We start from the raw sequence: 16,678 nt of genomic DNA, 5'->3' as shown, positions 1-16,678 counted from the left end.
GCTGTGTTTGTAAGTGTGATATACTACATGATAAATAATACTGTATAAGGTAAATGTTATTACATGCATGGACTTGTTTTGGTAATGATAAAAAAATACTGTGTGCAACTGATTAATTATGCATTCAAATTGTATTTTCAGTCTCGAATCTCGGAGGTTACCACACACAATTCAGAGTTGACAGATATTGTGAACAGTCTCAGCTTAGCAGATCTTAATCGTGTCCTTTATCGCTGTGATGAGGAAGAAAAGGATGAAGGCCGTAGCTGGGCTGTGTATAATATCCCCAACTTTTCACCATTGCTGTATTGTGGCTTGCAAGGTAGTTTTTTTCATCAAATTGTTTAGTATATGAATTAATGATTCATATCAACAAATATTAAAAGAAAGTAGGGAGATGGACAGATTTGGATTTTGTTTCTTCAGCTTTTTTATTATACTTATTTTATTATACTTGATCGCTGTTTCCCACATCAGCGAGGTAACACCAGGAAACAGATGAAGAATGGCCCATCCACTTTTTTTTTCATACACACTTGCCATTTCCCACATTAGCAAGGTAGTGTTAACAACAGAGGATTGAGCCTTAGAGGGAATAGCCTCACTTTTCTCTGTTCCTCCTTTTGGAAAATTAAAAAGAGGGGAGGATTTCTAGTGCTTCGCTCCCTCCCCTTTTAGTTGCCTTCTACGACACTCAACACTCATGGAATACATGGGAAGTTTTCTTTCTTTCCTATCCCCATACATACACAAATATACATAAATGCCCATACATGCATATATACATATATATACATATCAACATACACATACATATAGACAAATATACATACATACATACACATGTATTCATACTGGCTTGCCTTCATTCATTCCTAGCTCTACCCCACCCCACAGGAAATAGCATTGCTATCCCCTGCTACAGCGAGGTAGCGCCAGGAAAACAGACAAAAAAAAAGGCTTCATACTCAGTCTCTAGCTGCCATGTGTAATGCACTGGAGCTTTTTTATGATAAATATTTCTTAAGGCTAAAAAAAGTCTTGATGAAGGTATTGAATTATTCCTGGGGATAGGGGAAAGAATACCTCCAAAGTATTTCCTGAGTGTCATTGAAGGCAACTTAAAGGGGCAGGAGCAGGGGGCTGGAAATGCTCCCCTCTGATTTTACTTTTCCAAAAGAAGGAACTGAGAAGGGGGCCAAGTGAGGAGTTTTCCCTCTAAGGCTCAGTTATCTGTTCTGGAACATAACCTCATTAACATGGGACATGCCAATATGAATGAAAAAAAAGAATTAAATCGTATAGTATGTTTTTTAGCCCATAAGATGGAAGCTCAATAGTAGATATCAATTTTTATTCATGTAATTGCTTTCTTTTGCAACTTCCAAACTTTGTCCTATGGTGTCCTCGTTCCATATTAAGTTGTGTTCTACTTGTAAGGCCTGCCATGCATGCTGCAGCTATTCATAAATAGCCTCAAATTTGTAAGTTTTAGTCTTATAAATGGTTATGTAGATAAATTGGAGACTAGTAATTGTGATCCTAAGTCTAAACTGTGAAGTATTGTAAGCTATATAATATTTCAGGTGTGATGTCGGTGCTCAGTGAGATTCGTGTGCACAATGACCTGGGTCACCCTCTTTGTGGAAACTTGCGTGATGGTGACTGGTTACCTGATTTCATTGTGGGTCGTCTCAAGTTGGAGCAGTCAACTCAGCGGCTTGCCACGTGGCTTGAGGTCAGGAAATCACTCAAGATTATGTCTGTTTTCATAATCTTATACCTTGACTGTCTAATAGGGATCCATTACTTGAAATGAAATATGTATCATCAGTCAATAAATTCACCTGTGATTGAATTAATTTTGCTGGAGATAGGGTCTAGCTTTAAACCCAAGGATTTTTGTCTTTCTACGAAAGGCAAGAAAAAAAAAAATGCAGAGTGAATGATATATTCTTCTGTGGTCTCTCTAAAGTCTTAACTTTATTCTAATACATTCTTTACTGAAGTATGGCGCATGAATTAGTGAAAAGAATCTATCTATCTATATCTTTGATGTCTGTTCCCTTTTGGAACTCCCTTATGGGGGTTGCCAAGGCAATAAAGTCCCCATAACCTAGTGAACTCTGGTGCTGCATCTCAGCCTTTAGAGTCTCACCTCTAACAGCCACTGGCGGTGTTTGTAGAAGCTCCTACCTTATGTTTCTACTGACTTCTTAATTGATAATCCTGTCAAATGTAAATGCCAGATAAGTGGGAACTTTGATAAGTTACCCCTTGTAGTAATACGTGTAGACAACGGATTACTCATGTAGCCTTTTAGGTTTGTATAAGCTGCCACATCATTTCTGAATAATGTTAAATGGTATGATTTATATACAATATGGCTTTATTTCAGTATTATTCATTGTAATTCAATATGTTGCAGGAGGTGTTTGGATGGATGAAGGATGTTCCACGATATCTCATTCCAGCCTACTTTGACTCTGTTGTGACAAGCATCTACCTCACTCTCATCAATAGAGCATGGTCAATGATGGGAGAGTAAGTAAACAAACAATTTTAACAACTCCAATTTGTTGCCTTTTGTGAAAGAAATTAGGTTTTAGAAGATAAAAATGTTTTAAAAAAATAATTGAAAGGAATTGGGTATGAGCCAAGCAGTTTTCTTATCTTTGCATGGCAAGGTAATGACTGCATGAAATGGTCCCTTGGAAAGCCATTAATAAATTAAAAGGGGAATTTCTTGACATGCTTCCATTTAACTTTCACTTAATGATCTTTTGAAAAAAAATCACAAAGGGAAAAAAAAGCAAACGATAAGAATTATGATTGGGTAATAAAATGCCTTATTATATGCAGAATTTGTGGTTGTTATTTAAAAATTAAATGATGTGATGAAAAGGCTTCAACAGGTACATAAGTAGTTGGTTTATTAAAACTGCATTGCATTTGCATGGCTTGAGAGTTTAGTTATTCAAATAGATATAAAAGGATAGTAGGTAGTAGTTGGTAGGCAGCCAATGACCAGGGAGGTATATTAACAGTACTAACCAACTGAGTATTAGGAGGGTTAGTGACAGCTGCTTAGTGAGCCAACACTTCAGTTGTTGCTAAGTTGCTTTCCTCTGACCCAGATAGCTGTCTTTTCTTTTTGCCTTACCCACATGTGGACTACTGGCATTCTATCCACAAACATACAGTCTCTCTCGTTGTCACACATAATGCCTGACAACACTTAACTCATTCTTTATATCTCTATTTTCCTGTGGTGAGTGCTTTGTGCTAGACCTGGATTTTGGCAAAATGATAGGAGCAATAAATAGAAGTAGTAGGTAGGAGCAGTAGGTAGAAACATTAGTTAGTAATACTGGGTAGCAATATTAGTTTGAAGTAGTCAGCAGGAATATTAAGTTGGAGCCTTAGCAAACATTGCACTAGACTTGTGGTCTGCCAGTGGCCTCTTAAGGGTGAGGCACTAAAGGCTAAGAAGCAGCACTGGAGTTCAAGTTGTGAAGAGTTGTGTATGGATACAGAGGGGGCTGGGAATAATGAAAGTAAGATAGTTACTTTATTCTTGCTTAAGATATTAATCTAGTCATTTGTGCTGGAGTGTGATTGGCAGTGATGATTGGCAGGTATGTGAAGGCCATCTTCCTGTTATGTGAAAATCATTTGAGAGAGGAATGTTCTTTTATTTATATTAATATTAGACTAGTGGTGTTAAAGCTGTGCTAGAAAAGGATTAGAGAGAGGTGTTTGGTGCTAAGTAGAAATAATAATAGGGCCTTGGCATTTATAGCTAATTCTGAAGTACATAAATTTGCAGTTGAGTTTAAATTTATTGTCAAATTTTAGGAAAAAGTAAGCTTACCCTGGCAGTAAAGACCTTTATTCAACAGACTTCTGAAAGCATGTTGGTAATGTGTATAGCCATATAATTGAATTAAAAACTGAGTGAATAGTTTTACTGTGATCTGATGAGGATATCAGATGCATAAAAAAGTTTAATGTATATTATTTGCATAGAGCACCTTGGATGCTGTTCGTTTAACTTATTTTCTTGGAACAACTTTTGTATGGACTCCCTTATTCAAATATAAATATTTAATGTGTTGTTGATAGTTATTTCTTGTGGAAAACTGCTTGAGGCTGACAATACAGTTAATCCATTTTATCTCCAGGTTCATTGCACAGGGTTCAGACTTTGCAAAAGCATTGGGTTTGTGTTCAGTACAGTTCTGTGGTGTGGTGAAATCTTCTCTGTTGCCACCACTATCTCCCAATCTTACTGAACCTCAGCCTCCAGTTATGTCTGATGGATCTGGTGGCCAGATGCAAATGTCTACTACTATTGCAGCTGGTAAGCTATATATTATTTTATGATTACAGAGAATTTTCTTGGTAATTTCAACTTATTTGTAGGAACTAATCTTCAGATTTTTTGTGTTTGATTTTACTGATATGAAGTAGCTTTAAGGATGAGCACTTTCCAGATTTTTTGTGTTTGATTTTACTGATATGAAGTAGCTTTAAGGATGAGCACTTTCCATTTCATTATCTTGCTAAAAGCTTCCAGTCTATGTTGATGTTCAAGTTTATTTTCATTTCAGGGCTCCCACACTTTTCCATTGGCTACATGCGCAACTGGGGTCGAGATACATTTATTGCTCTTCCCGGCAACCTCCTTATTACAGGCAGATATAATGAAGCCAGGTATGTACATAATGCTTTCATTTTCCCTTGTCAACGATAATGGTAGCATTGAAATGTAGCAATCAAATTACAGTAACTGGAAGATTACCCTTTTCATTGTAACTGTAATTTTATCCTGGCATCTCATCAAAGAATTAGGCTGAAATTTTGATTCATTGATAATTCAAAAAATGTAGACTTTGGAAGTGTATCAACCTAGGGCAGCATTTAAAATCCAAGGTGGTTAACACATCCATCGTTTCAATACCATATCACCTGCCATCAGTATTGTTTCATCCATAAAGGCACAAAGGAGGTGCTTGAACTGATTTATACAGAGATGACTGTAAGGAGTATCTTATGGGTTGATGTTATGTTGGTAATTTGATGCCCTTTAGAGTTCTTGATATCATAGGCAAGAGGATTGTTCACTGGCTGGAGATTACATTAATCACAGAAGAGGGAGGACATTATTAGTACTGATATGTGACTGTTTTCCCTGTATATTGTATTACAGTATATGTGACATTATTTCCTATGTAATGAGCTGGAACTTAAATTTGGCATAAAAATAGGAGTAAAGTTGAGAATTATGGCCCATTGTATGTCATTTGTTTTTAAAAATACCAATACTCCTGAATGATTCTAGACACCTCACATATTGTTGGTATACTATTTTCTCATGTGGCTTCATGTATGTTTTGGGGATGAGTCAGTATTTTTCAAAGCGCCTCCAAATTAATTTCTTATTTTAACATTTTGTGAACCTAAAGTATGATTATGAATCTTATATATTTTCTATTTTCATGCATCCTTTTCATTCTACTTTTTCTATAGGTGGATAATCTTGGGATTTGCTGGAACACTACGCCATGGCCTTATTCCAAATCTTCTTGATGGGGGAAAGAAGGCTCGATTCAATTGTCGAGATGCGATTTGGTTTTGGCTCCAAGCTATACAGAGGTAAATGACCATTCATTACTTTTTACACGAGAGTAACCTCACTGCCTATGACTTATAACGTTTTCACCTTACTTGTCTTTTACTTGTTATTTTTGTAATATTATTCCTGTATTATTTTCAAAACGTAGGAACAGAGGAAGGAGCTCTAAAAAATTTTTTTCTCAAAACCTTGGTTATCTGTTACTGATGGCACCTTGCAGGAAACAGTAAATAGACAGGCACAAAAAAAATTTCTTTCTTTCAGCTATGTAACAATGGCTCCGAATGGTTATCAAATCCTGAAGGACAAAGTCTCACGTCTCTACCCAACAGATGATTCTCCCCCAGAAGAGCCAGGCAAATATGTAAGTTTATTAGTGGTTGATGTCTTCTCTATTAGTTTTTGTGTTACTTTAGGAGGAGTGCCCGAACTTGAAAAGCATATTCTAGGTTTGGCCTTGTGTAGGATATTTCCCAGAGTTTTATCATAGTAGTTTAGTTACTTTAGTGGAAAAGACACTGATGCTGATGGCAAGTAATGAAGCAGATTGATTGAGGCTTGGTGTTAGTTGTACACTGTGGTTTGCATTGGTTGAATTTTCAAATATTTTAACATTCTGTGACAGATCATGTGGTTCCAATTTTTTTTAGGACCAGTTACTAGAGGATGTGATCCAAGAAGCTCTGCAGTGCCACTTCCAAGGAGTAAAGTTCCGTGAAAGGAATGCTGGCTTCCAGATAGATCGGGAAATGAGTGACGAAGGCTTTAATAACCAAATTGGAGTTGATCTAGAAACAGGTAAATGAGTGCTACTTTTTGAAGAATTGTAGGCGGATTAGTTTATGTCATGCTATATTTCAATTAGTGTAGAAAATTTACTGCTGATACTATTAATTGCACACCTTTACATTCTCCATACTGTATTTGTTTGTCATAATGCACCTTTATTAACACAATTGCTAACGATCTTTAATGAGTGATATTTCGTGTTTGAAGGCTCCTTGCCATTTATTTTAAACAAGGTCCCTTAGCCAGTTTTATGTAATGCAAAAAAGGAGTCTGGAATGTCTTTGGTAGGTTTCTGATTTTGAGATGAAAGAATGCTGTACTCGTATGAAGTAATGCGAGTAACATCTTTAAATTCAGTGATGCTGTTTTGTGCTACCATGTCTTCTATAGTTTAGCTATATATGTTTGGTGTGTTTGTCAAGAGTCAAGACATTGTTTAATTAGTGACATAATTGAAATAATTTATAACCTGAGAAAAGGTTGTCAGGAGAGCATGTTGCAACTTATTTTACTTGTTGAAAAAGGGGAACAAAGCATGCAGTTTTTGAAACAGAATTATAACATTCAAGGTAGCTGATTATAGGCAAGTATGGAAACTTTTCGATTGCCTCAAGATTTACTAAGGCTGCATACAAAATCTCCTGGTAATATTTAAATGTTATATTTTCTTAGTACCAACCTTCACGAAAATTACAGGTTTTGTGTATGGAGGCAATGTCCATAACTGTGGTACTTGGATGGACAAGATGGGGTCAAGTGAAGTTGCTGGAACAAAAGGCAAACCAGCAACTCCACGTGACGGAAGTGCAGTAGAAATCATTGGCCTCAGCAAATCTGCTCTACGTTTCTTGGGACGTATGCACCATGAAAACAAATTCTCTTACAACAGTGTTGAAAGACAGGATGATACAGGTATTATTAGATTCCTTGTCATTGAAGAAATGTCTCATGAAAAAGGAAATTATATTTTCTTCATGAAATTTATATTGAAAAGTTAGATTTGATACAGGTGCATTGCTTTATGTAAGTGTAAAAATGTACCAAACTTTTTTAGGGAACTGGACCAAGTGGACATATGAATTCTGGGAGAAGAAGATTCATGAGAACTTTGAAAAATATTTCTGGATCAGTGAAGAGCCTACACCGGAAAGGGAACCAAAACCAGAGTTAATCAACCGGCGAGGTATCTACAAAGATTCACATAATGCCACTCAGTTTTGGGCAGACTATCAGCTCCGATGCAATTACCCAATTGCTATTGCTGTGGTAAGCTAACTTATGCTTTTGTTTAAAGTGGAATTTATAGGAAATACACTAACTAGAAACAAAGTTTGTTTCAAAGAAAGACATTGCATGACTTACAAAGTGTAGCTTTGAATATTTTTTTCTAATGAACTATTTTTCAGGCTCCAGAAATGGTAACACCCAGAAATGCCTGGGTTGCTTTGAAGAATGCTGAAAAGATCTTGATGGGACCTCTGGGCATTAAGACTCTTGACCCTAAGGACTGGGCTTATAATGGTAACTACGACAATTCAGACAGATCATCTGATCCTAAAGTTGCCCATGGATACAACTATCACCAAGGACCAGTAAGTTCTTCCCTCCTGTTTCTTTCCTCTCCTCTCTTTATTTCTGTTATTATACTGCTTGCTGTCCCTCCTGATAGGTAAGTATTACTTGTTTATGTAAAAGGTTTTACTTCTCTTTTTGAAATTACAGTCTTACAAAATTTTTTGTTACAGTGCTTTTCTAAATGGTACAGTACAGTAATTATGAACTCATGTTGCGCATGTATGTATAAACATGTGTATGTGGGTGGGTTGGGCCATTTCTTTCGTCTGTTTCCTTGCACTACCTCACTAATGCGGGAGACAGCGACAAAGCAAAATAAATAAATATAAAAGTGTTGCGTATGAAATCAGTACACAAAAACTTTTGACTCGTGTCATTAACTGAAGTAGCTGTTGTTTGTGATTTAATTTGATGTAATGTGAATTGAAAAGATAAATATTTTAAAACTAACAAGAAAAAATATTTAAAACAACTGATATTTTGATTTATTTTACTTTTGCCTCTTTAGGAATGGCTGTGGCCTGTTGGATGGCTTCTGCGTGCACAGTTAGCAATTGCACCTAAAGTTGGCGGCTACGAAGAACTCGCACGTACCATTAGTAACATCAAGTCCCTCATGGCTCCTCATCTAACCCATTTACTTACTAGCTCGTGGCGCTCCCTACCAGAGTTAACTAATGCTGAAGGTGCCCACTGCAAAGACTCAAACCCAGCACAATCATGGAGCACAGGGTGTTTACTTGAGGTAAGAAAATCATAGTAGAATTTGTTTTGATGACATATTTTTTTTCACAAAGTTAGAAGATATATAGCCAAATCCAAGGTTATGAAACTTTTTTTCTCACAAGCTTTCTAATTTTTCAGGTACTATGGGAGTTAGACAAAATAGAACGGAGTCTGAGGAGCTCCACCGTCTCCAGCATGTGAAGAGATCCGGGCTACGCCACCATCCATGCACTAGACATACCACTCCAGCAACACCCTACACCCATACATACATCTTCACATATGTGCCAAACATACGAAGCCAGTGACTCATGGTTCCAGGTATCCCCTACCAGCTTACAGTTCCCTCCAGACAGCAACAGGCAGCACCGGAGGTTAAGTCTTCAAGCAGAACGGCCCATTGCAGTTCTCAACCAGGCATATACAAGTCTGCAGCAGCAAGCTCCACAAACCAGCAGGATTGTTATCATAGCTAAGAATGTGGATCCTTCATGTTCATTTGTCAAAGAAGTGGATGTAGGTAATACTGTTATATGTTATGTTCCACGTAATGTTGTGTTTAGTGAAGACTCAAATTTTTTTGATACTGTAAATGATATTGTCCATGTTAAATGTTCCCAAACTGATGTCAACTTTTCTATGGCTCTTCTGTGTAAGCCACAGCAGCTCCCAGAAAATTGTCTCACTGTTTGGACAGTAGACGACCGAATCAGAAGAAATGCGATGTGGAGTAGCCCGGAGTATGGAAACTTTAAAAATGAAAAGCCCCAGACAAGTGTGATAGCACCATGGTTCCGAGGGAGGAGTGTGAAAAAAGGACGCTTATTACATCCCTCCTCAAGAGGACCAGTTACAACAGGACCTGTATATCACAGCACAAAATCAGGTTCAAAAAAATACCAGGGAAGAGTACCCTCCATAGTGGCCCTACTAACAAGTCATGCTAAGAGTCAGTATAAAACTCAGAAAAGCACAGTGCAACCTGATGACCAGTTACCAGTGCCAAAGACATTGGAAGACAGTCAGTCTGGGACAGAGAAAGGATTCTGGCAGCAGAAGAGGTTTGCACCTGTTTCTCAAGAGATACACAAAGCTCTCACAAGAGAAAGTGAGCATAGGCAGGAAGATTCAGACACACTTAGAAAAGATCAAGGTGAAGTGTGTGTAATTGATCCAGTCATGGAAAAAATTGATATAATGAACAAGGGTAAAGGATATGGTTTCAGTTACCACCTTGATCCTCCCACTACAACGAGACAATTAAGACGTCCTTCAGTTCTCCATCTGCCACCACCACCACAGATGCCACTACCACCTGTTCCTGAGGTTCATGATCCTGCTGAGCCAGGCCCATCTTCCAGAAGTGACATCTTCTCACCGCCAGGGAAACCAGCTGTGCCATGGAAAGAAATGCCACCTCTTGTTAGTACATCGCCAAAAGGTCATGAAATATGTCAGCCTGTGGCTTATAAGGCACAGAGAATATCAGAATCAGTTACTTTTGTGAATCCATACACTCAACAAGTAGAGTATGAACCATCTCTTAAGGAGTCTAAAGCAGATGATACTATTGTAACCCCACACTCGGAAAAGGAGAGGAGTGAGTCCACGTGTCTTATTATACCAGAAGAAGTCATCAAGCCTCATCATGTAAACAAACAAAAACTCTCTGCTGTGTTAGTTTTGTCTTTGTTTGTTGTTTCCCTCATAATTTTCTATTTAGTTTATTTTCTATAGATTAAATTTCTCGGTTGTACTTTTTATTTTGTAGCTCTGTTTATGCTTTATACGTTGTATTTAGATAATTTTCTAAGCTGATCTGATGGAGCTTTTGTAGACTTAATGTTGTAGCTTACATGACGTTCTAAATGTCAGTTTCGGTGGAATGAGAACAAAAGTGACATGAAATATCTGGTCAGTAGATATGCATAATCATTTTGTTTTCATACCCCAGAAACTTTTGTACTTCAAATTGTAAATCTGATTAGATAGCTGAGCATTAGCCAATTGTACGTATTATAAGTGTCCACTGCTTGCTCATACAAGTTCAGATATGATATCGCAAGTTGTATTCTACTCAGTACTAGTAATAATTATATTACCCGTGTGTTGCCTATTGTAGATTTCTGAATACATAATTATTAAATCATATATATAGAGTGTTGCTTTACGCATAAGGATGGTGTTTTGATATTTATAGGTCATATGCATTGTTTAATGTTTATATATTTTCTTGATGCTTGGATCAATAAATTTATTGCTGGAATTTTTTTTTATTTTCTCTTGATGGGATTACTGAAATAGAATTTTTACGTTATCTTTCATCTTTTCAAAAAAGTTTATTGAAAATGTACTGAAAACCTTGTGCTTCTCAATAATGTTCGTATCTGACCCAACTGGAAATTTATACGATTTTTAGCACAGCCGTGTGCTCTATGTGAAATCAGAGTGCTTTTCATTGACCGAAAAATTTTAAAATAACCAACTAATGACAAATTATCAGCTGAATCAAAAAAGGACATCAATATTAGCAGCAACTTTCCTAATTAAAAGTAAAATACACTTTTATGTTTTCATATACAGCAGAAAAATATTTTAGCCTCAACATACATTAAGTCTGAAGATGCATATCCTTTTGCAAATGCCTCTTCACTCATCAAAAAACACAGTATCATCCGCAAAGAAGCTTGTCACTGGTCACCATACCTCCCCACCACACTTCATCTCTACTCCCCTTTTCTCTAGTTTTGCTTTCATCTCTTATCACTCCATCCATATACATGTTATAAAGCCAAGGTGACGTCACACTCAAATGTATATTGAAACTTTGTCCAACTTTACTTCCAAACTTACACATGCATTTGCTCCTCTATAGAAGGCTTTCACACCATCCAGCAGTTGTCCCCTTACCACATATATCCTTAACACCTCCCATAAAACATTCCTTTCCCCTGATTCTTTTTCACAGTCATTCTCATTGCAAAAATCTGATTCACCTATCCTCTACCTCACCTAAAACCCCCTTGCTTATAACTTGCTTTGCATTCAATCACTTCCATCATTCTATCAACTACCTCTTGCATACACTTTTCCAAATATACTTAACAGATTTATTATTTTTTTCTATTATACTTTGTTGCTGTCTCCCGCGTTAGCGAGGTAGTGCAAGGAAACAGACATGTCCACACACGCACATATAAATACCTAAACATTTCAATGTATACATATATATACACACACAGTGGATGGAACCATGGAAGCGGAAGTGGATCATAGGGTGGGGGAGGGGGCGAAAATTCTGGGGGCCTTGAAGAATGTGTGGAAGTTGAGAACATCATCTCGGAAAGCAAAATTGGGTATGTTTGAAGGAATAGTGGTTACAACAATGTTGTATGGTTGCGAGGCGTGGGCTATGGATAGAGTTGTGCGCAGGAGGATGGATGTGCTGGAAATGAGATGTTTGAGGACAATGTGTGGTGTGAGGTGGTTTGATCGAGTAAGTAACGTAAGGGTAAGAGAGATGTGTGGAAATAAAAAGAGCGTGGTTGAGAGAGCAGAAGAGGGTGTTTTGAGGTGGTTTGGGCACATGGAGAGAATGAGTGAGGAAAGATTGACCAAGAGGATATATGTGTCGGAGGTGGAGGGAACGAGGAGAAGAGGGAGACCAAATTGGAGGTGGAAAGATGGAGTGAAAAAGATTTTGTGTGATCGGGGCCTGAACATGCAGGAGGGTGAAAGGAGGGCAAGGAATAGAGTGAATTGGAGCGATGTGGTATACCGGGGTTGACGTGCTGTCAGTGGATTGAATCAAGGCATGTGAAGCGTCTGGGGTAAACCATGGAAAGTTGTGTAGGTATGTATATTTGCGTGTGTGGACGTATGTATATACATGTGTATGGGGGGGGGGGGTTGGGCCATTTCTTTCGTCTGTTTCCTTGCGCTACCTCGCAAACGCGGGAGACAGCGACAAAGTATTAAAAAAAAAAAAAAAAAAAAAAAAAACAGACATATACATATATACACATGTACATAATTCATACTTCCTACCTTTATCCATTCCCATCGCCACCCGGCCACACATGAAATGACATCCCCCCCACCTCAAATTTGGTCTCCTACTTCTTGTTCCCTCCACCTCTGACACATATATCCACTTTTGATAATCTTTCCTCACTCATTCTCTCATTGTGACCAAACCATTTCAAAGCACCCTCTTCTGCTCTCTCAACCACACTCTATATTACCACACATTGTTCTTCCCCTTTCATTACTTACTCGATCAAACCGCCTCACACCACATACTGACCTCAAACATTTCATTTCCAACACATCCACCCTCCTTCGCACAACCCTATCTATAGCCCATGCCTCGCAACCATTTAACATTGTTGGAACCACTATTCCTTCAAACATACCCATTTTTGCTTTCCGAGATAAATATTCTCAACTTCCACACATTTTTCAACGCCCCCAGAACTTTCACCCCCCTCCCCCACCCTGTGACTCACTTCCACTTGCATGGTTCCATCCACTGCCAAATCCACTTCCAGATATCTAAAACACTTCGCTTCCTCAAGTTTTTCCCCATTCAAACTTATCTCCCAACTGACTTGTCCCTCAACCCTACTGTACCAAAAAACCTTGCTCTCTTATTCACATTTACTCTCAGCTTTCTTCTTTCACACACTTTACCAAACTCAGCACTGTATCATCAGCGAACAACAACTGACTCACTTCACAAGCCCTCTCATCCACAACAGACTGCATACTTGCCGCTCTCTCAAAAGCTCTTGCATTCACCTCCCTGACCACCCCATCCATAAACAAATTGAACAACCATGGAGACATCATGCACCCCTGCCGCAAACCGACATTCACTGAGAACCAATCACTTTCCTCTCTTCCTACTCATACGCATGCCTTACATCCTTGATAAAAACTTTTCACTGCTTCTAGCAACTTGCCTCCCACACCATAAATTTTTAATACCTTCCACAGAGCATCTTTGTCAATTCTATCATATACCTTCACCAAATCCATAAATGGGGCATACAAATCCATTTGTTTTTCTAAGTATTTCTCACATACATTCTTCAAAGCAAACACCTGATCAACACATCCTCTACCACTTCTGAAACCATACTGCTCTTCCCAAGTCTGATGCCCTATACATGCCTTCAGCCTCTCAATCAATACTCTCCCATAAAATTTCCTAGGAATACTCAACAAATACTAATGTAATTTGAACACTCACCTTTATCCCCTCTGCGTTTGTACAATGGCACTATGCATGCATTCCGCCAATCCTCAGGCACTTCACCATGAGCCACACATACATTAAGTATCCTTACCAACCAGTCAACAACACAGTCATCCCCTTTTTCAATAAATTCCACTGCAAGATCATCTAAACCTGCCACCTTGCTGGCTTTCAGCTTCCGCAAAGCTTTCACTACTTCCTCTCTGTTTACCAAATCATTCTCCATAACCCTCTCACTTCCCACACCACCTCAACCAAAACACCCTACATCTGCCACTTAAAAGACTCATTTCCTTATAATTGCAACAAATATCCTTAGCACATTTTCCTTTGAATAAAGCAACAATAACAACTGACAACTGTGAATGGTTGAAAGAACTGCAGCTATATAGCTTCATAAGATAAGGAGAAAGTTATGTGATAATCCATAAATAGCAATAAACCACAGGATTAAAAGGTAATGTGTTAAACCTACAAGTCTACAACAAGAAAGATACAGTTGTTACATCTTCAATAATATCACAGCCCAACCAGGAAGCTAGAACCATTCAATAAACTGCCAGGAGAAATAAGAATCATGAATGGAACAGCTACTGAAACTTTTACAGTAATATTTGATATTATTTATTCATTTATCATACTTTGTCTCTGTCTCTCACATTAGTGAGGTAGCGCAAGTAAACAGATGGAAGAATGGCCCAACCCACCTACATACACATGTATATATAACACGTCCACACATAAACATTTCAATGTATACATATATACACATACACAGATATATACATATATACACATGTACATAATTCATACTTGCTGCCTTTATTCATTCCTGTCACCACCCTGCCATACATGAAATGACACCCCCATCCCCCACACGCGTGCGAGGTAGCGCTAGGAAAAGACAACAAAGGCCAAATTCGTTCACACTCAGTCTCTAGTTGTCATGTATAATGCACAAAAACCACAGCTCCCTTTCCACATCCAGGCCTCACAAAACTTTCCATGGTTTACCTCAGATGCTTCACATGCCCTGGTTCAATCCACTGACAGCATGTCCACTCCGGTATACCACATCGTTCCAATTCAATCTATTCCTTGCACACCTTTCACCCTCCTGCACGTTCAGGCCCCAATCGCTCAAAATCGTTTTCACTCCATCCTTCCACCTCCAATTAGGTATCCCACTTCCCCTTGTTACCTCCACCTTTGGCACAAATATCCTCTGTCAATCTTTCCTCACTCATTCTCTCCATGTGACCAAACCATTTTAATACACCCTCTTCTGCTCTCTCAACCACACTCTTTTTATTACCACACATCTCTCTCACCCTTTCATTACTTACTCGATCAAGCCACCTCACACCACATACTGTCCTCAAACATCTCATTTCCAAGACATCCACCCTTCTCCACACAACCCTATCTATAGCCCACACCTGGCAACTATATAAAATTGTTGGAACCACTATTCCTTCAAACATTCCCATTATTGTTTTCCGAGATAATGTTCTTGCCTTCCACACATTCTTCAACGCTCCCACAACCTTCGCCCCCTCCCCCACCCTGTGACTAACTTCTGCTTCCATGGTTCCACCCACTGCCAAATCCACTCCCAGATATCTAAGACACTTCACTTCCTCCATTCAAACTTACCTTGACTTGTCCCTCAACTCTACTGTACCAAATAACCTTGCTCTAATTCACATTTACTCTCAGCTTTCTTCTTTCACACACTTAACCAAACTCAGTCACCAGATTTTAGAGTTTCTCACCTGAATCAGCCACCAGTGCTGTATCATCAGCGAACAACAATTGACTCACTTATCAAGCCCTCTTATCCACAACAGACTGCATACTTGCCCCTCTCTCAAGAACTCTTGCATTCACCTCCCGAACAACCCATCCATAAACAAATTAAACAACCATGGACACATCACAGACTCCTGCCACAAACTGACATTCACTGGGAACCAATCACTTTCCTCTCTTCCTACTCGTACACATGCCTTACATCCTCGATAAAAACTTTTCACTGCTTCCAGCAACTTGCCTCCCACACCATATATTCTTAATACCTTCCACAGAGCATCTCTATCAACTCTGTCATATGCCTTCTCCAGATCCATAAATGCTACATACAAATCCATTTGTTTTTCTAAGTATTTCTCACATACATTCTTCAGAGCAAACACCTGATCAACATATCCTCTACCACTTCTGAAACCACACTGCTCTTCCCCAATCTGATGCTCTGTACATGCCTTCACCCTCTCTATCAATACCCTCCCATATAATTTCCCAGGAATACTCAACAAACTTATACCTCTGTAATTTGAACACACCTTTATCCCCTCTGCCTTTGTACAATGGCACTACACATGCATTCCGCCAATCCTCAGGCACTTCACCATGAGCCATACATACATTAAATATCCTTACCTTACCATCCAAACCTGCCATCTTGCCGGCTTTCAGCTTCCGCAAAGCCTTCACTACCTTTTTTCTGTTTACCAAATCATTCTCCATAACCCTCTCACTTCGCACATCACCTTGACCAAAACACCCTATATCTGCCACTTAACAGACTTATTCCCCTATAATTGCAACATACATCCTTAGCACATTTTCCTTTGAATAAAGCAACAATAACAACTGACAACTATGAATGGTTGAAAGAACTGCAAGAA

General features: G+C 38.6%; 2 protein-coding genes across 3 annotated transcripts in view; both read left to right on the top strand.

Moving 5' to 3' along the window:
* LOC139746820 (glycogen debranching enzyme) overlaps positions 1–10,994 on the top strand; it is a 73,296-nt gene extending 62,302 nt beyond the window's left edge. For both annotated transcript variants that reach the window (XM_071658398.1, XM_071658397.1), the window contains 13 exons: positions 142–322; positions 1,587–1,738; positions 2,429–2,544; positions 4,185–4,363; positions 4,614–4,716; positions 5,533–5,658; positions 5,903–6,002; positions 6,289–6,436; positions 7,124–7,339; positions 7,482–7,693; positions 7,834–8,019; positions 8,511–8,747; positions 8,867–10,994. In XM_071658398.1, the coding sequence (XP_071514499.1) occupies positions 142–322; positions 1,587–1,738; positions 2,429–2,544; positions 4,185–4,363; positions 4,614–4,716; positions 5,533–5,658; positions 5,903–6,002; positions 6,289–6,436; positions 7,124–7,339; positions 7,482–7,693; positions 7,834–8,019; positions 8,511–8,747; positions 8,867–8,929 (2,019 nt within the window). In that variant the 3' untranslated portion in view covers positions 8,930–10,994. The remainder of the gene's footprint in view (positions 1–141; positions 323–1,586; positions 1,739–2,428; positions 2,545–4,184; positions 4,364–4,613; positions 4,717–5,532; positions 5,659–5,902; positions 6,003–6,288; positions 6,437–7,123; positions 7,340–7,481; positions 7,694–7,833; positions 8,020–8,510; positions 8,748–8,866) is intronic.
* Positions 8,873–10,994, top strand: LOC139746821 (uncharacterized). The gene has a single exon (XM_071658399.1). The coding sequence runs from the start codon at positions 9,011–9,013 to the stop codon at positions 10,463–10,465; it is 1,455 nt and encodes a 484-aa protein (XP_071514500.1). The 5' UTR covers positions 8,873–9,010; the 3' UTR covers positions 10,466–10,994.
* Positions 10,995–16,678: the final 5,684 nt, after the last annotated feature.

The sequence above is a fragment of the Panulirus ornatus genome, chromosome 66 (genome assembly GCF_036320965.1).
Source record: "Panulirus ornatus isolate Po-2019 chromosome 66, ASM3632096v1, whole genome shotgun sequence".
Lineage (NCBI taxonomy): Eukaryota > Metazoa > Arthropoda > Malacostraca > Decapoda > Palinuridae > Panulirus > Panulirus ornatus.
Note: the sequence above shows the minus strand (reverse complement) of the source record. Positions and strands in the feature narration are given on the sequence as shown.